Source organism: Aythya ferina (assembly GCF_964211825.1).
Source record: "Aythya ferina genome assembly, chromosome: 4".
NCBI classification, from domain to species: domain Eukaryota; kingdom Metazoa; phylum Chordata; class Aves; order Anseriformes; family Anatidae; genus Aythya; species Aythya ferina.
Genome location: NC_140300.1, coordinates 33,563,511 through 33,582,837, shown reverse-complemented (window position 1 = coordinate 33,582,837; position 19,327 = coordinate 33,563,511). Strand labels below are relative to the sequence as shown.

Here is a 19,327-nt window from a genome sequence, read left to right as displayed (position 1 = left end):
GCAAGAATTGTCCAACTTTTTTTTTTTTTTTGCACTTACGCATTAAGAAGGTAATTTTATGAGTTGCTGATATTTTAACAGGTTTCTGAATACATACTGAAACTTCTTTGCACTAAATTTGCAAGAAACAATTAAAATAATGGCTACAGTGTAGTATTCCGTTCCTTGTACGAGTAGGACCTTTGATAACACAGTAAACCAAGTAGAGAGCAGCCAAGGGTTATGTGAAGTCTGTATTCTTTATTAGCGATGCTAGTCGTGTGTAGGAGCTGAGACCTCACGGTGTGATCACCAAGAGTTTAACAAAATGGGGTAAGTGTGCCTGGAAGTGCCGTAGCACTGTGTAACGCCTCTGGACACACCCGTCCCTGCCCTCCCGTTTCTCAGTTCAGCGCCCTGACTTGCACCCGTGTTTTTTTAATGCCTTCCCGCGGCGCCGCGCTCTCGGTCTCTTCGCGTGCTAGAGCTGATTTTTTAAGACGCCCCACGCCTCCGCTGCTTGCTTATTAAATAAAAAAAACCTTTTTTCCCCTCACCCGCGCCGCGGTCCCGCTGCTTTGGCACGGAGCGGGGCGGCCCCTGTGGAGGCTCCTCCCGGCGGCGGCGGGGAGGCGCTGAGGGGCGGTGGCCGGCGCCATGTCAGGGGTTGCCGGGGTGACGGCGGCATGGAGCTGAGCCTGGCTCGCGTCGACTACCTGCAGGTAGGGCCGGGGGGCTGCCCCCTCACCCACCGACCGCCTGCGGGGGTCGGGGAGGTGAGGGGAGGGGACGGGAGGTGAGCGAGAGCCGCTGTGTTTGCAGGTGGGGGTGACGGCGCAGAAGACGATGCGGCTGCTCCCCGCCTCCGGCCGGGCGGCCACGCAGAAGGTAGCGGGGAGCGGGGGGCAGCGGTTTTGGGGGGCCGTGGGGGGGGTGAGGTGTAACGGTGTGCTCTGCTGCGCCAGGTGGTCGTCGGAGATCAGGACGGGGTCGTCACCTGCTTCGGCATGAAAAAGGGGGAGCCTGTGGTAAGTGTAAACGTGCCCGTTACGCGTACCTTTAACCCGCCTTACGTGGTGCCAGTTCAGTTCTTTTTCTCTTCTGTGACCCAAGGCTCAGCTTAATTTAAAAAAAAAAAAAAAAATCCTCTTATTACATATATATTATTCCCCTATTGGGATTGGTAGCCAGTTTGCAAAGACCTTAGAGAAACGGGAAGAAATCCGTATGTCCTCTGGAATAAGAGCGGAACACAGGAGGAGGAGAGAGCTCGTGGCTGTTTGTTTTTAAGGAAAACAAAACCAACAAAGTGCTTTTTACAGCCGCCAGCTGTCCTACAGTAGAGAAATGCTAACAATAAATCGTAATTTCTTCCTTTCTACAGTTTTTTATGCTTCTTAACTTAGAAAGTGGTTGATTTCTTTGCAATGCCAAAGAGAAACATACAGATGATTTTTGTCTGTATATACTCAGCAGTATCCATAGTTTTGCCAGAAATTTTAAAGCAGTTTTATTACTCTTTTTGTTAAAAGATGTCCACAAATACAAAATTGTGATTGCTTTCCTTTTTTTTTTTTTTTTTTTTTTTTCTTTTTTTCTTTTTTATAGCCAGTGTTCAAAACACTGCCAGGCCAAAAAATTGCAAGATTGGAGTTGGGAGGAGCTCTTAATACACCGCAGGAGAAAATTTTTGTGGCTACGGGATCCGAAGTTAGAGGTTTCACAAAGAGAGGGAAGCAGTTCCTTTCCTTTGAAACTAACCTCACTGAAAATATCAAAGCTATGTATGTATAATGTTTTGTGTTTGTTTCATACCTGTAGCAGATTGTCAGCTTACAGTTTTATGATGTTTTTTAACCATATTGTGTACATGTAGGTAATACTACATGTCAGTCCAGCTTTAGCTTGTGCATTGACATGAAGGAAGGAATTTAGAAAATTATTGTTAAGCTGAAAAAGGTTATGCAGGCTTGGAACCGTTCTAGAGGCCCTCTAATCAGTGCAAATGTAGATGAGCATAGCTGGGGTTATTGGCTTTGTGTATTATGGCCCTGTACCCTTGCTGTAGAAGACCAGGAGCTACCTTTGTTTTTTTTTTTTTTTGTTTGTTTATTTGATTCTTTGATCTTGATTTAAGATGCTTGCCATATAATAAACAGCTTGAGAAAAATTAATAAGAGTGTATTAATGACATTTCTGTAAAGATATTCTTAAGGTTTTACACAAAGATAGAATGTGCAATTTGAGAGCTATAGAAATCGCATAATCTTAGCGTCTGTAAGAAACTTTGTATTTTAACTGAAGTAGCTTGAAGGGCTCAAAGCAGTAGTGTGCGTGTATTACTGTACCTAAAAGAACATCACTGCAAATATTCTGGCAAAATGCTACAAGAAGTGTTTTCTTCTTCTCAGGCATATTTCAGGAGCAGACCTCTTTCTTTGTGCGAGCTATATCTATAACCATTACTGCGACTGCAAAGACAAACACTACTACCTCTCAGGAGATAAAATCAATGATGTTCTCTGCCTTCCTGTGGACAAAGTGAATTCCATTACACCAGTACTTGCATGTCAGGATAGACTCCTCAGAGTTTTACAGGTTAAAATACTTGCTTGTTTTTGTTTTATGTATTGATGCTGTATTACTGGATTAATTCTTACGGGAATCAGCATGGTTTAGATATAAATACATGCATGTTGCATCCTATTTGGCAGTGTTAGTATCTATAGTGCTGGTACTTTTTTATTTCTTTTTAATAGAAAATCATGACAGTAAACTTGCAAAATGAGGATTGATACAACTCTACTACAAATAGGCTTTGGAAATCATTATGGTAGTAGTTAAAAAATGGGTCCATATTCCACTTTTACCTAAGAAGTGCTTACACAAGGGAATTAAATGTATAATTCATTGGAAACTCTTACTTGCAAATTACTTTTGTAGCAAGTCTGAGTGGTGTCAAGTGGTAACACAATTATTTCTTACTGACAGACATGCTTAGATTTTGTCATAATTTTTTTTAATGGTAACATATATCAAGATCTAAAAAAAAACAAAACACTGTTTTATTTATATAAACTTCACTCTGCTTTGGCTTAGAAATGTCTTTCCCACAAGGAAATTAGTAAAAATGAAAAATAGACATAAAACTGTTTTGCCTTTGTGTATTTTTACTTATTCAAGATAGTTCTCGTCTTTAGGGATCTGATTTACTGTATGAAGTAGAAGTTCCTGGACCACCTACTGTTCTTGCTTTAAACAATGGAAATGGAGGTAATGGAATTTTGTATGTACATTCTACTAAATAATGTTCTTTTAATGTGTTTTTGAGATTTAAAAGCTTCTATTTGTTAATGACATTTTTCCTGGATTTTGAATTTGATTTTTAAAATGTAATAGAAAACTATGTGAGGCCATTTCTTACATATGTATTCTACCTATAGAACAAGATACAGGATAGTGTATCTATGTAGATCTATTCTGATCAGATTGGAATCTAGTTGTACTACAGAAATGTTGAACTACTAATAAGTCTTCAGGGAAAAAAAAAAAAAGCTGAAGTTACTTGCATAACTTACTCCTATTTGGAAAAGTGGGGGACCAAATCCACTTCTAATAATAGTATTGACTTTTTTTGTTGTTGTTCATGTAATAGAAAAGGTTCATACGTGGAAAATAGGATGAAAAGTGTGTTGACGGTAACAGAAATCATGAATTTGAAGCTTCCTTTTTCGTGCAAAAGATCACTGTTTCTGAGCCAGAGTTGCAGTATTTCTACTCATTAGGCAAGAGGCTGAGAAAGGAGTAGTACAGTAGTTTTAGGTTGAGATGCTGGCAAAATTGTTGTGGAGGTTTGGAAGTAGGGATTACTTCTGTTTTTATCTGTTCTGATTTTGATTCTCGTATTGATACATATGTGCGTGTTTATAAACATACACATAACAGATACACTCTCTATATACATGTATACATGGAATCATTCAGGCTGGAAAATACCTTCAAGATCATCTGGTCCAACCAAAAACCAAAGCTTTGTCAGAGCTATTTAAAGAACATCTGTCTGAATCCAGTAGCACATGGCTGTTTTAATTCTAAATGTTATTCATGTTTGATTGAAAGGCTCTTAGTGCAGCAGTGAGATGTAAGGTGATCCTCTTGTGTAAAGAGGAGAACTGGACTTCTGGGGTCCTGCCCAAGTGCTGGGATTGGGTTTCTTGTACATGTGGATTTTCACGACTAGAATCACTACCTCCATGTGTCCCTGGATGGATGAGAATATTGAGTAGAGCTTACATCAGCTGAGACTGTGGAAGGATCAGGCTTAAAATAGTTTGATCATCCTTTTTGGTAATCTGTTCTAACCTGATATAAATCGCTTTAGTGTGTTAATCTGGTGCTTAATTTAGTTTCCGTTAGGTTATTTGACAACGTTCAGATCTAGTTTTGGAAAATAGTTCTTATTTGGTTAAGTCTTGGGACAACATTCATGATTAGATGTGTGCTCTGAGTGAGCAACTTCTCTTCTGTAAAGGCAATTAAATAGTCTGTTGTTCCTTAAATTGAAAGTATTGGATTATGAATGTTTTTTAGGCAGAAAAAACATTTTAGTACAGGGGCATCATTTCTTTTAAAGCCTGACAATTCTGTTACACCATACTAATATTATTTTCTTTTTTCCCCATATGGGATGCAGAGTATAACTACATGATATTTTCAAGCCTTTTAAATAGGTGTGCTTAATTGTATTGATTCTAAATTTGACTTATGATTTTAGGTGATTCTGGAGAAGAAATTGTGTATGGAACTTCTGATGGTAAACTAGGTCTTACCCAGATTACTGGTTCTGCTCCTGTGCATAAGTGGGAAATAGGAAATGAAAAAAAGAGAGGAGGTATGTTTCTCAGCAGGTATGTTTTCAGGCACAGCTGGGGCTTTATTACAATATAATAATCAGGAAATATATAGGTCTTTAGGAGGTATATTATAATTTTGTTGATATGTAATATTAATGAATAAACTCTCATTTTTCTGATAATCTTATAAATAATTCTAATCATTTTGTCTTGCATTGAGTTTTCTGTACTTCAGTATATTTTTATTTCTACAGTAAAATTATGAAGTGTCCTTTGTAAAACAGTTCATTTGTATGATCACTTGAGGTTTTTATAATTTTGGTGACTATTTTGAATCCTAATATACCTGCCATATTTTTTCAGATATTCGGTGGCCTTAGAAGTCCCTTCAAAATTCAATGTTAGCATCTTCTCTGGAAGACGTCCAAAAAAAAAAAAAAGCCATTATTAGGGTTTTTGTCTGAAGATGGAATAAGGCTCTCCTCACAGCTCCATAATGTGATGTAACTTGTTAGGGCATAGTACAATATTTTCCCTATTTTAGCCTTGATATGCTGCTTTTGCAGCGTGTGTTATTACTTACTCCTTTATAAAGGAGAAGAAGAGGGATAGATGTTTTTTCTTAAATTTAGTGATCTCATGAAAGATATTGCTAACCTGTTTTCTTGAAATACCTCTTAGTATGTCCTTGCTCTTCATATGAAACGAGTCATAAAAGTTAAATTCCATCTCAGTTTTTGTACAAAATCTCGTGCTGCGTTCTTCTTCTTCCAGACCCTATCTTTGTGTCCAGTCCAGCCATGATTAGTTGTTGTTGTAATGGCCTGCTTGTGGGTTTTTCCACTAAGATGACGTGTAGCAGCACAAACTTGACCCATGTCCACACAGGCCTGAACCCTGTGTCTGTCTCTTCAGCCAGAATTAGAATGACAGCAGTCCATTTACGAGGGGCTTTCTGTCAGCAGCAGGAGATTGACTGCTTGCCTCTTCAGCTGGCAAAGTTGGGCAGACAAATACTGAATCCGGAAAAATTTGAAAGTGAGGAACTAAACCCTTCAGAAGTGAGCTGTTTGAACAGTAGAAGGGAGTCGGTTCATCGCTTCTCGCGGGGGAACTGTAGTAGTTTTGGTTGCCTTAAAACCCACTTCATGATCATGAACCTCAGGCACTTCAGCCCTCTAGTGGACCCTTTCAGAAATAGCATCGATAAAGCCAACCAAGAATTTCTGTGTAGTTTAGCCGGGATGTTACTGTGTTGTAAACAATTAAGGCAAAATAAACACTTTGTTTCCTTTTCCATTAGGTATCCTGTGTATTGATAGTTTTGACATTGTGGGAGATGGAGTTAAAGAATTGCTTATTGGGCGAGATGATGGAATGCTGGAAATCTACAGCTTTGAGAGTGTAGATGAGCCTGTCCTTCGATATGATTATGTAAGCCCACATTCATTATTCTCTTCTTTGCTGGAAAAATTAATTTCAAAACTGTGTTTCAAAGCTTCAAATATTTACAAGATTACTACTGCTAAAATGTATTTTTTTGGTTTTTGCTTTTTAATTTGATATGCTCTGTAATGCTGATAGCACAAACTTTGTAGCACTATGCTAATATTTAAGAAACAGAAATGGAATTGCAGAAATGAATTGCAGCAAAAATCAGATTCGTGTGGAGGATATGTTAAAGCTCTGGTTCTCCAAACTGCTGAAGCTACTGAGTGAAACCTAATATGGTGCTTCTCTCTCAAGGGGAAAAAAAGTAACACCATATTGCATGTGGTCTGTTTTACTTATAAAATAGTAAAGTGTTAGCTGTTAGGACTTTACTGAGCGTCATTTCTTTGGTTTGAATTGTTGAAATACTGGATTTTATCCACAGTGATGACTTCAGCCTTCAGTCAGACTGCTAATTTGTGCTGCAAAAATATTGTTCATCAGGGTTTTGTTTTATCCTATCTTTTACTGTCTGTGTCATGTAGAGTACAGTCAGAATGCATTTCTTAAAACATCTAGATTTATCTGTAATAGTTATCAGTTAGCGTACTCCTTTGTGGATCTAGATACTCTGCATCCATGTAGGTATTTTGTGGTGCAGCTAAAAGGAGGAGAGAAGCCTTTAAAGTTCCCACAAAAAAAAACCCACAAACTTCTAAATCAAGTGCAGTGATATTTCTCTCTGCTTGAATGTATTTATTTGAAGGCTTTATCAGAGAGCATTGCGTCAGTCCAGGGTGGCTGTGTAGGAAAAGATGGGTATGATGAAGTTTTAGCATCCACATATTCAGGTAAGCTTCATATCATTTACTCCAATAAGATTTGGATTTGGTGATGTGGTAAAAATAAAGTAAGCTGTGTCTATTAGTGCAGCTCCTGTCTCAAAATTCTGACCTGATAGGAACCGGGATAATGTGTTGTTGGAAAGATCTCTCTGATTTTAATATTTACACTTCAAAAAATGTTTCCTCCACTTGAAATATATTTCAAGATATTTATGTGTTCTACACTGTAACACGGTGATTCATTATTCTCTAGTGTAGACTGCTCCTGTGATGACATAAATGTTGTATGTCCAAAGGAATTTTTTTTTTTTTGTGGTATTAAAAATGTTGATAGATACGCTTTTTTTCTTTTTTTTTTTTTTTTAAATCTGTCATCATTTTCCATTCTTGTCAGCTTTTTGGGGCTCTGCAAAGGATTGGTTTTGCTTTTGGTAGAAAGTAGAGCTTCTGCAGGTGAGGCTTTTCAGCAGCCCCTCCCAACTATCGGCCTGTCAGAGGCCATAATTAACCAACTACAGATGTCAACTGCTGGGAGCCAAAATACTCAGTTCCCTGACTTTAGTTATCTTCAGGGCTAAAAAAAATAGCCTACTGAAACCTCTCAAATTCAAAATGATGTATTGTGCTAAGATACAATTCTCAGTCATTTATAGAAAATTAATGGTATTCAAGTTTTTTGTATTTTAATAGTCTAAGTAGGATTAAAAGGTGTTTATATGTGACCTGGTATGGATTGTTTTGGTATGAGAGGCTGCAGCAATATCGTGGCTGAAGTCCTTGGTGGCTTATCTAGTGCCTGTGGGAATGCTCTAAAAATCTGTCAATCACAGAAGAAAAACCCAGTGCTCACCTCTGGGTTTTCAGTGTTAGGCTTTCTTGTTACTTAAACTGGATAGCTAAGAACTGTGGGCATATCAGCTTTTAGGGTGGGTTTTATAATAAAGCTGTCTCTCTGTATTCATTAGAGTAGGTAACTGGAGCTAGAAACACCTACATGTATTTAATCAAGTCAGCATATCGTATCTGAGCTGTCAGGACATAGGCAACTAATTTTTGCTTTTGTAAGTAAGTGTAGTTAAGAAAATCAAAAGATTTTTTTCACTTCAACCAGCAGCATTCTATCTCAAAATGCACTGTGCAATACGTAGTTTGCTGTGTTCACATTGCACATCTTTTTTTTTTTTTTTTTTCAACAATAATACTGATTAGCAATAGCAAATTATTCAAGGTATTAGAGAAGGTTTTTTCAGAGGTGGGAAAAATGAAACTTTTAAAATAAAAAAACTGCTATAGAGGTATTTATTGCTCAAAGTACTTCCTGAAAAATAAGTTATGCTTTCCAATTTGTAAATTAAGACTGACCATAAAATTCTTTGCTCATTGTCTAGATTAATCCCCCAAAACAGGGTAAAATTAAATCTTGATTCTCTCTGCCTAGTGTCAGAGACGAAAATCACTCTACATGTACAAAAACCGAGTGTAGATTTTTCTTTATAGCATAAAAGGAATATAAATTTCTTATATTGATTTAGGCTGGCTGACAGGACTGACTACAGAACCTGTCCATAGAGAAGGTGGATCAGGTGAAGAACTAAAATTAAGTCAAGAAATGCAGAGCAAGATTTCATCCTTAAGGTAACTTCACTAGAAATAAACTTAGATGTTATGTAGTCTGTTTTATCTGCGATGTTATGCATGTGGAAGGGGAGTTACCAGTCACTCTGCTTGGAAAATAGTGGACAGAAAAGAAACGTGGTTGCCTTGCAAGCATAATATACTTAATTTCTATTGTAGCTCTTATTGCTAATTTTTTGAAGAAATTATACCTGATTACTCTTTTCTAGGAATGAACTGGAACACTTACAGATGAAAGTACTTCAGGAACGTGAAAAGTACCAGCAGTCTTCTCAGTCCAGTACTGCTGTTTCTTCAGTACCCACATTTAGTGTGAACGATAAGTTTACATTAAATAAGGATGATGCTAGCTACAGTCTCATCTTGGAGGTGCAGACAGCTATTGATAATGTCCTAGTACAGGTGAGCATGTTTCTATTCTTGTTGGCTTTCTTGATCTATAAATAAAACAATCAGACTTCCTGGTTAAAAAGCCAGGTGATAATAGGTTAAGTATGTGTTTGTGTTTAACTATCTGAAGAGGTATAGGAGGGAATTGATGTGAATAGCCTTGCAATCTTGAAGTAACTTGTATATTCTTGTTAAGGAACACATCCGACTTAAATCTTTAATGAACAGAACAACATAAATCTGCCAAAGTAGACCAAAACACATACAGTACTACCAGGTTTATATATGTAATTTTTGTGTTTACTCTTGCGTGTCCCTTCTTATTTAAATAGCAATTAGCTCTGTAACTCTTAAATGAGGGGTGCAGCTTCTCACTATCTTTTTAGGTACCTTCTGTAGTAGAAAATTAGTTTTGAAATGGTGTGGGCCGTGTGTGCACTTCCATTGTGGAACAGCATTTGATCTATATGTTACCTGTGACAAATATTTCTGGCAAGTCAAGTAGCTGTAACGAAACATCCTGCTGCTGCATCAGCTGAAATAAATGTTACCTTTGGTAGTTAGAAAGAATAATGAGACTGAATTAACTTCTTTGGGGATGTGCATGGAGAGAAACCTGCGAAAGAGGAATTTGTTAGGTGAAATGGCCATAACAAGTGTAAGAGAACTACTGTATGCATGTATTTTTAAGTTTTTAATTAAAAAAATAAAGTTACCAGAGCAATGCTAAACTACAACTAATTTGCAGGTCTATAATATCTGCAGTTTCCTTACCTAAGCAAGGAATAATGAAATTGTTTGATCCAGGCCTGAACTTATTATAGGTTTTAAAGCTTGGGGCTTTTTCTTTAAAGAAATAAAAAGTTCTGCCCAGTATTCTTCTGCTGTTGAAGAAGGCAATAAAAGTGCTTATAATTTTTTATAGGAAGTATGTTGTCTTTTTATCAATATTTCCTGGCACTTCTGTGAAGTTGCAAGGCAGTACTGAATAAAGTAATTAATCATTTTTAATACACTTCAATCTTGTTTTCAAAACAGTCATTTTAATTCCAGTAAAAGCATACCTAGATAAGAAGTGGTCTGTGTCAGAAGTATTAGTGTAAGTCAAAGGATTGTTAATAGTTATCTAACATGATCCTTCGTTTCCTGAATGAGCGCTGTAATCCCCTGGTGAAAACAGAGAAACACTTCAGTCCTGAGTATACTTCATGCATGTCTGAAAGATAAAGTTGCACATCTTATATTGACATTGCTGTAAGCCGCCCACACAAGAGTTCAGAACACAGCAAGAATAAGAGAAAGATCATCATGTTACTCTGGGATTAAATTTTCAGGAGTAAGCTGCATGTCTACTTAGCTTTTATCACTTGCATATAGATGATGAAACAATCACCCTTATTAAAATAACTGCTGACAGTTAGAGGATAAGTGTATTAGAAGCTATGCAGGAACTTAAGCTCTTCATTATTCTTTCTTCATATGTTCTGCAGAGTGATGTCCCAATAGACTTGCTGGATGTGGATAAAAATTCTGCTGTTGTTAGCTTTAGCAGCTGTGATTCTGAGGTGAGTGAAACGAGAGATAACGATGTCTATATAAATGGTATGATGAACAATCTCAATACAGTATATGGAAAAGAGAATTTGTATTTATATGTTTGTAACTTAAAATACATGGAACAAGATCACTTATTTGGTAATTTGGGAGATCTTAATTTGATTAGAAATACTGCAGAATTAGGTGTTTGTGGCAGGTCTTGACATAAGACAAAGCAAAATATGCATGAAAGGATGTGGGAGTGGCTGCTGTTGCACGTTTTTCTACCTACTTTGGAATCTTGAAAGCATGCTCAATGTTGTTCTCCAGTCTTTGTCATTTGTCAGTATCCTTTCTGTTTATTTCAAAGCAATTTAGATCAAGATCATCATATTTTTTTTATTTACTGTATCACGTAAAAAACACTTTAAAGCATGAAAATTTTGCTGTGAAAAGAGTTGTGTGTTTGAGTGATTTTTTAATATAATTATAAACTAAATTACTTACGGAATTATTTATGATGCTTCTTTGGGGAGAGGAGGCAAGCTGGGAATTGAGAAACTACCTTGGTATTATGAAAAATCTTTCCTGATGTCTTCAGTAATGGTCCACTGAAATGGTCTAGTTTTAAGAACTGAATTTGCACATCATTGTTCTACACCAGAGCTTTCAGAAATCAAATTTTTATTTTAAGTTTCTTGTCATTCAATTTAGCTTTTTATTTATTTTCCGTTGTGCTTTCTTATTGGTCTTTAGTTTTTGGATGTTGAGCCCAACATCCAAATACTGCAGATGAGTGGTAAGGATGACAGATGCATTCTTCAGCTGAGAAGTTTCTATCTATATAATTTTCGTGGTAGTATTTAGGAATAAAAGAGACTTCAGATGATTTGTGTGTATACAGAGAAATTTTTGAAACTCTGTCACCATTAAAACTAATTGGACTTTTTAAGGGAACTGAAGGTTACATTTTTCGCTTTTTACTTGTGTAAAATAGCTGTGCATAAATACCAAAACTTTACAGTACATCTTTGTTCATAATAGACCTGTTTTGTATTATCTTTCCTCTTTTTTCTTTTTTGTGTTCACAGCCCAATAGCAATTTTCTTCTTGCAACTTACCGATGCCAAGCAAATACTACGAGACTTGAACTTAAGGTAAAGTGCTCCAAAATGTTTTCCATAAGAAATTCTGCTGTGGGATGGAGAGATCTTCACCTGGATTGACTATTTAACCTGAGCAAATGATCTATCCAGTTTTTGCTGCTGCTTGTTTCCTGAGAAGTTTCTAGTCTGGGGCTGCAATTCCTTTAAATTTGTGTATAGAGTTTCTAAAGGCTTCTAAAAATGTATTACTTTAGAGGACAGCCTGAAATCTTTTGAGGGTCCCTAAAAGGAAAGCAGTCGGGAAATCCCCAGTAGTGAAAACACTTGATTCTGGAAACTGGGTGGGACTGAAAGTGGAGAAGTGTGGGAAGGAAAGCTCTGGCACGTTTTGTCCTCAGAAGTGTTTGAGGGAAGTTACACTGACCAGGGAATATAACCAGCATTTATATTTTGCAGAGGATGCAAATCCTGTAGTTCTGTGCTTATGCTAAAGGTATGTGGGCGTTGGGTTTCTTTTTGACAACACAACAAATTGAAACTTTTTTTATGGCTTCCATTGGGGAAAATAAGAAAGAAAATTATGCTTAGTAAAGGTAATCCTCAAGGTGTGCACGGACTGTAGGTTTTCACTCCATGCAGTCATCTGACTCTTCAGCCTCCTAATCTGAAGTGCATTTATGCAAAATCAGCAGTCTAAAGATTTTTAGAAATTCAAGCCTGTGTAAGAGGCATCAAATCTTGAGGAGTTCATTTGGTTTTGTTGAGGTCACAATAACAGACGTGGTAGACAGAATTAAGGCACTTATTTTCTGGATCCTTTTCTTAAGCAATGCTGTTGCGTGCTTTTTGACTCTGAGCAGGTCACTTTATCTGCCCATGTCTTCATTCTTTTAATTTAGGGATATGACCCTGGCCACTTTTACTAGTAAAAATAGAAGCTGAAGAGTAAATGTCACAAAAAAAAAAAAAAAAAAAAAAAAGCTTTAAAAAAAAAAAAAAGCTTGGTTACTTTCCCACTGAAAACTGTCATAAACTTGCTGCAATGTGTTGTCATAGTGCAGCCTGTTGTCAAAACACTGAAGTACCACTCTTGCACTTGGATCCTGTTGTGATGGATCCACTCTGCACGGGTTCTCCTGCCACCTCACCTCAGTACACTGTGGATGCCCAGGGAATTACTTACCCAGCACCTGCCACATGGTGTTTATTTTTATTTATTCATTTATTGTATTATTTCCCATATACACATAGAAGCAGTACAAGAACTTGGTTGTGATGATTTCATTTCCAAAAAGGACTCTCTTTACTAATGTATTTTTACTAAAACATATTGAGGTGGATGTCTCCCAGGTGACATAATCCAGGTTAGAAAACACACCTGTACTTGAACTCCACTCTGGTCTTCTGCTTGTGTAAAGCTGTTTCAGTAGCTCTTCTGTCTGGTTTCAGAGCTACCCAGATATATGGGATAGTATTTCTTGTTGACTCTGCCTGAGTTATTGGCAGGTGACAGACTTCTTTGCGCAGCCTGTGCAACTGGTCTCTGCACATAAGCAGTTGTTGCAGTGCTGCCTCTTCAGAGGTACAGAGAGTGCTTACTGTCTTGGATGTGTTTGCACATCCTGCTTAGTGGGTATTCTGAGAATTTAATTTAAATCTGGTCTCTTCGTTTTCCAAAACCAGCTCACGGGTAACTTTGATTGTTAGGATGAGATGAACGGTGTACAGACAATACCTTTAAATTCTGTTGACTCTTGAAATTTCTTCTATCTTATTCCTTAACAGCTATATGATTTTATTTTTTTTCTTAAAAAAAAATAAAAGACAGGTAATAGTAATGGAGCCACTGAAAAATTAAAAACAAGTCACAGACTCCTTATTATAACTAACCAGAAATTAAGAAAATAAAACCTACTGCATTCAACTACTATGACAGCAATTCACTAGGCACCACTTCGTCTAGTTTTAAAACGTTCTTGATCTGCTCTTTATATAGTGGCCCTATCAAGTAAATGTAGTAATCTATACATTCTTGAAGTACTGCAGAAAATCTACAAATTTTCTTTAATATGTTTTGAATAAATAGCAGTTTTCCAAATCTTGGTAAATCAATCTATTTTCTCTCATCCTTTCTTGTGGTTTCTACTTTTTCCTCTTCAGATCCGATCAATTGAAGGACAGTATGGAACACTTCAGGCATACGTAACTCCAAGAATTCAACCCAAAACCTGCCAAGTTCATCAGTACCAAATTAAACCACTTTCACTTCATCAGAGAACTCATTCGATTGACCATGACAGGTATCTGCAAAGAGAAATTAATCCCTTTTTGTGTTGAAAAACTAACACGGTCCAGTTGAAACGCTTAACTCTGTACACATAAGTGTGTCGTTCCTAACCTACACTTTTGAGCCTGTATTGGATTTTATGGGTTTTATGGTTTTTTTTTGTTTTTTTTTTCAGGAAAAAAGAAATGCAGATTTAACAGGTTCCTGTTTTTCTTGCTGTTCTTAACCGGTTTTCAGATTATTTTTCACTTTGCTGACCTGGGCTGCAGTGCAGCCCCATGGATTAGTAGAGCTGAGGGCGCGGTAGAAAGGAAACCCTCCTGTGATAGTAACCGCAATCTTTTCAGTTTCAGCCTCAGTCTCCCCTCCACCCCTTTCATGTAATTTTTTCTCATAGTTAATTTGACTGCAAAATTGAGCCAAGACTTTTATTCCTTATCCTTGTGTTTGAAATCTACTAATTTATTCAATTTCTACTTGATTTCCCTATCAGTTAACATCTTGTATTGCTGCCAAGGTATTGCTTGCATTAGAACAAAACTGAAAGATCGAAGGACTGATACCAAATGCATTGACTTGAAATGCAAATGTGTTCTTGACATAAATGTTACATCTGTGGTTTACAGCATGGGAGACCGTTGAGGCTTAGTCATATTTTCTGCATTATTAGTTACTTATTTTTGACATAGGTTTCAGGTTTAACAGTTTGAAACGGGATATGCCAGAAGCTTCCAACTGGTTTCTTATCCAGTTCTGACATGCCTGCTGTGAGATAAAACCTGTGTGTACACACAGCTCTTAGTCCTGAAATACAGCAAAATGCCTGTATGTGCAACCTGTGCTACACAACTGCTTAGCAAGATTCCTGACTTCATGCCCTGTATTGAGTTAAGAGATAACCACTGGGAACTCAACTCTTCTCACGTATGGATTATCAATGCACTGACAATGCACATCCTTTGTAACTAATAGATTTTTTTATTTTTTACTTTCATGATGTCATAGACCGATGAACACACTGATGCTCAAAGGCCAGTTCAGTTTTGCTGAAATTCACTCTTGGGTTGTGTTTTGCTTGCCTGAAGTCCCTGAAAAGACTCCAGCTGGAGACAGCATCACATTTTATTTTCAGAACACCTTCCTGGGCACCCAGCTTGAAAGTTCTTACAGGTAAAATACAATTAATAAAGCACAATGTGTCTGTGCTTGGCTTTTTGTGTATTTCATTCTTGACCAGTCTGTGAGTACCATTTCGTGCACATGCTGCTGTTGCCCCCTCCAGCTCCAGCAAAACTATTTGTGAGAACAGGAATCTTTTGTAGAAATCGTCGTCATATATTACTGGGGTGAGCACTGTCCAGTAAGGTTGCAATCTTTAATAGGCTTCTCCTGGAGTTGCTCCAAACCCAAAATTGCCAGGGAGGAAAGGCAATTTCCAAAAAATGTTTTTAGGATGATGTTTTTTGTTTTTTTTTTTTTAATTTTGAAGAACATAAATGGGTTAGTGAAGTTGTTTTGTGATGCGTACTGTGTTTTTTTATACTAAGGAGCAGAAATAACTTGAAAGGCATTTAATATTCATGCAAACAAAAACATTAATAAGTATTTAGCTGAAAAATTATTTTTGCAACTTAGATTAGACTGATACTTCATGTGTTTAAGGCTAACGCTGTTCACAATTTGATTAGTTATATCTTTCTTCTGCAAATTATATACTTCTGCCTGGAAAGGGAGCTGCAAAGTGGGGAAAAAATAATTATTGTACTTAAATGGATTCCAGCCTGCATCCAGTTAATATGTGTATTGTTTACTTGTAACGTAGAAAGTTGTTGGGCAATGGGCTTTAGGAGGGTGATATGTTTCTGATTGTTTTCTTCCTTTCTGATGTTGAAGCTTGCCATTCGTCTTCAAAGTATTGCAATGATAAAACTTGGGAGGAATTAATACCATCAGAAGTCTTACTTGTGTAACCTTAGTGCCATGTGTGAAAGATAAAACTGCTTTGTCTTTGTGCAAAGATACTGCTTTGTCTTGTGTCCTGAAGCAAATGACCTCCGAGAGGATTACAGTCTGAGTAGGAAAGAAAAGGCTAGTGTAGGTGTATACAGCCACCTAACGTATGGAGAGTCATTATGACCTCTGTAGAGGCTAATTAATATGAGCATTCATTTGTAAATCTTACATCTTAATATAAGGACAAATCTAATGCATGTGTGTGCTTGTAAGTTTGTTCATGTGAAGTTTCTCTTCCTCTATAGAAAAGGTGAGGGATGTTTCAAGTCTGACAACATTTCTACAATATCCATCCTAAAAGATGTGCTTTCCAAAGAGGCTACGAAAAGGAAGATTAATCTCAACATATCATATGGTAAAATTTGCTTAGGTGTTTTATTATCCTTGGTTTCATTTTATATTCTCAAAAATAATTTTATTTTTCTTGACTCCGTGCTAGATATAAATGAAGAATCCGTGAGGCACACATTAAAGCTCATCCACCCCAAATTAGAATATCAGCAGCTGTTGGCCAAGAAGGTTCACTTGATAGATGCTTTGAGAGTAAGTATCTGAACTTCTGTGGAAGGATTTTTGTGGGGATTATATTGTCAGATATCAAGCTGTATAGCTAAAGTCAAATGCATGTCATACGGGTATCTGTTCTGTTTCTATTCCCAGGACATGTACTTTAATTATCTGGGAGACTGCCTTCTCAAAGTAAAACTCCAATTTATACCATATAACTAGTGAATAACATGTAGGATTACTGACTGATATTGAGGATGCTTAAATCAGAGAGTAGAAGGCAGACAGCTTTGCCATCTAGCATTCTTTTTGCTTGCTGTTATTTTTCAGTTCCATTTTTGTCTCTCTTCACTAACCTTTAAAAGTGTGTTGTTTTGTTTTGTTTTTTTTTTAAGATTCAGAGGTGATCATTCACACTAAATAAGTCTTCTTTGCTTTGTAATGTCATCCCAGTGTGTCATAATTTCTGAAGTTTCTCCATCTGCTTATTAATCTTTGCTTAATTCTGTCCTCAGTGATTAGTCTCTGGGAGGTACCACTTAGGCAGCTTGTTGGAGTTCTCCAGCAACCAGGATTTTATAGTCAGAAACTTGCTATCGTCTCTTTTGGTGTATTATTGGGTGTGGGTGTGAGAGAAAATGGACAACCAGTTATCTCTTGTCTTTCGGTGGAATCGGATACTAATTGTCAGAACACTTTAGTCAGTAGGAAAAAGGACTACCGATGATCATTGCGTGTATATTTATGTTATTATGGCTAAAGGTATTTTACTTAAGCTTGATTTGACCAAGTGGGAAGATAACAGAGAATTAATTTTTAATGCATGTTTTGCTTATGCAATAATAGTGAAGTTGAATGTCTTAGAGACAGTGTTTAGTGCTTGTAGTTTCTCTTTTAGTCAGCAAATCTTTTTTTGTCACTCATCTTTTGGATAATAGGCAGTAAAATAATCTAGTGCCTGATGAAAGCTATTATCCCAGTAGACTCGAGGTGCGTAGCCTTTAGTCTAGAAAAGAACGGCATTTTTGGGGGTGGTAGCAGGACTGCCCTATCGACCGTCTTAAATTGATCCGACAGTAGCTAGGGGCATTTTAGAAGAAGTCTTTAAAATCTCTTGCTCTCATGAGTTTGGTGATGCTTCCAGAGATTACTTTTACCTTTGGACTTTTAACACGTCACGCATTCCAGGAATATACTTTGCCTAAAAATGAAGGCACGGTGTAGGCTTTGAGCCTTCAGTAGGTGTGATTCTGTAGGGGCAGAGCTGTGGAGCGATGCTGTGTTTGGCAGGAGCTGGAAGCTCTAATACATGGAATTTTGCAAATCTAGTGTATGAAATGACAAGTAACAGCTGGCATGTCATTAGAAGCCCTAAAAAATGAGGCTCTTTGAAAGTAACTCTTGCTAGTTTAGAAGGGGATTGTCTTGTTTCTGAAGTACTTCCTCTTGTCAAATCAAAGCTTCGTTTCTTTTTTACTTCTATGTTCTTATACTTAACTGCCTTTTGATTTTTATGATTTAAAATCTTTTCAAGGAATTACAAGTTCATGAGGGAAATGTGGACTTCCTGCTGCCAAAATACCGCAGTATTTTGGAAGAGGCGGATCAGCTGCTTGAGGAGTACAAGAAACAGCCTGCACATCTCGAGAGACTTTACGGTTTGTTGATCAGTTTGGCTTTTTGTTCTAAATGCAGATTAATGTCCAGAGAGCTCACTGCCCATTGCTGAAATAGTTATGAAGTCAGCATTAGTAGAATTGAAATAACTCGATAAGTGGGCTTACAAAGCTTAACTGAGGCTGCATGTTTGCACAATAATGAAACTCCAAAGTTAGAGGTAAGGCAGCAAAACACAGCATGTATTAGAACTGGTTGTTTTATGCCACTGTTAACTTGGAGGAACTCTCTAAAGTTCTTCAAGAGTTGTTAACCTGAGAATTACTGAATTGATTTGTTACTGTGAGCATAGTTCTGAGAAGTGTGAGGATTATTTGCAAGAGGCTGTTACAGTTCCTACTGGGCAGCATTCTTAATGTGTGTGATGCTTGGCTTCTTGGACAGGATCAAGGGACAGGTGTGAGTCCAGGCTGGCATTATGAGTGTCCACAAGTTAAATGAGTGATGAAGGTCTGGGTGGCGAGGTGTTACAAAATAGCAGAAAGGCAGAACAACGCAGGTGGGATGGAAAGTGAGTGTGTTAGGAGAATACCAAATTTAGTGAAGGGAGTTGTGACCTGTTGTGGTGGTCTCCATGCAGCCTTCAGCTTAGGGAACCTCTGGCAGCTTCCTCTGGCAGCTGTAGGAAGCCTGTGTCTCTGTTGGGAATGCAGCCCTCATCGCGCACCCCGTGAGGTGGGCTCCTTCCTCAGGGTCTTGGATAATCAGAAATCCCGATCTGGGAACTAAGCTGTTTGGGGGTTGTTTAAAAGGCAATCATTGTTTTTAAAGTGATGTAGTTTGTGAGGCTGTTTCTGAAGCCCCGCTGAGGCCGGGGCAGGTGCCATGTCCCCCTGCCCGTCCCGTTGCAGGCATGATCACCGACCTCTTCATCGACAAGTTCAAGTTCAAAGGCACCAACGTGAAGACCAAGGTGCCGCTCCTGCTGGAGATGCTGGACGGCTGCGAGCAGGACGGCCTCATCGCCTTCTTCGAGGCGGCGGCCTGAGGGGCAGCGCGGCTCGGGGGCCGCCTCCCCCGGGCCAGCCCCATCCCATCCCATCCCATCCCTTCCCCTTCCCCCCCCCT

General features: G+C 37.9%; 1 protein-coding gene across 2 annotated transcripts; it reads left to right on the top strand.

Annotated features, from left to right (window-relative positions):
* Positions 1-181: 181 nt before the first annotated feature.
* BBS7 (Bardet-Biedl syndrome 7) lies at positions 182-19,263 on the top strand. 2 transcript variants are annotated; one of them, XM_084518062.1, is made up of 19 exons: positions 182-312; positions 802-867; positions 945-1,007; positions 1,588-1,763; positions 2,391-2,577; positions 3,180-3,252; positions 4,754-4,870; positions 6,136-6,266; positions 7,030-7,114; positions 8,641-8,743; positions 8,953-9,145; positions 10,624-10,698; positions 11,761-11,826; positions 13,936-14,075; positions 15,068-15,232; positions 16,321-16,430; positions 16,515-16,618; positions 18,117-18,240; positions 19,111-19,263. In XM_084518062.1, exons 2-19 carry the CDS (start codon positions 826-828, stop codon positions 19,245-19,247), a joined length of 2,091 nt encoding a protein of 696 aa, XP_084374188.1. In that variant the 5' UTR covers positions 182-312; positions 802-825; the 3' UTR covers positions 19,248-19,263. The 2 variants fall into 2 exon arrangements, with proteins under 2 accessions (XP_084374188.1, XP_084374187.1); XM_084518061.1 differs by lacking the exon at positions 182-312 and adding an exon at positions 357-701.
* The last annotated feature ends 64 nt before the right edge of the window (positions 19,264-19,327 follow it).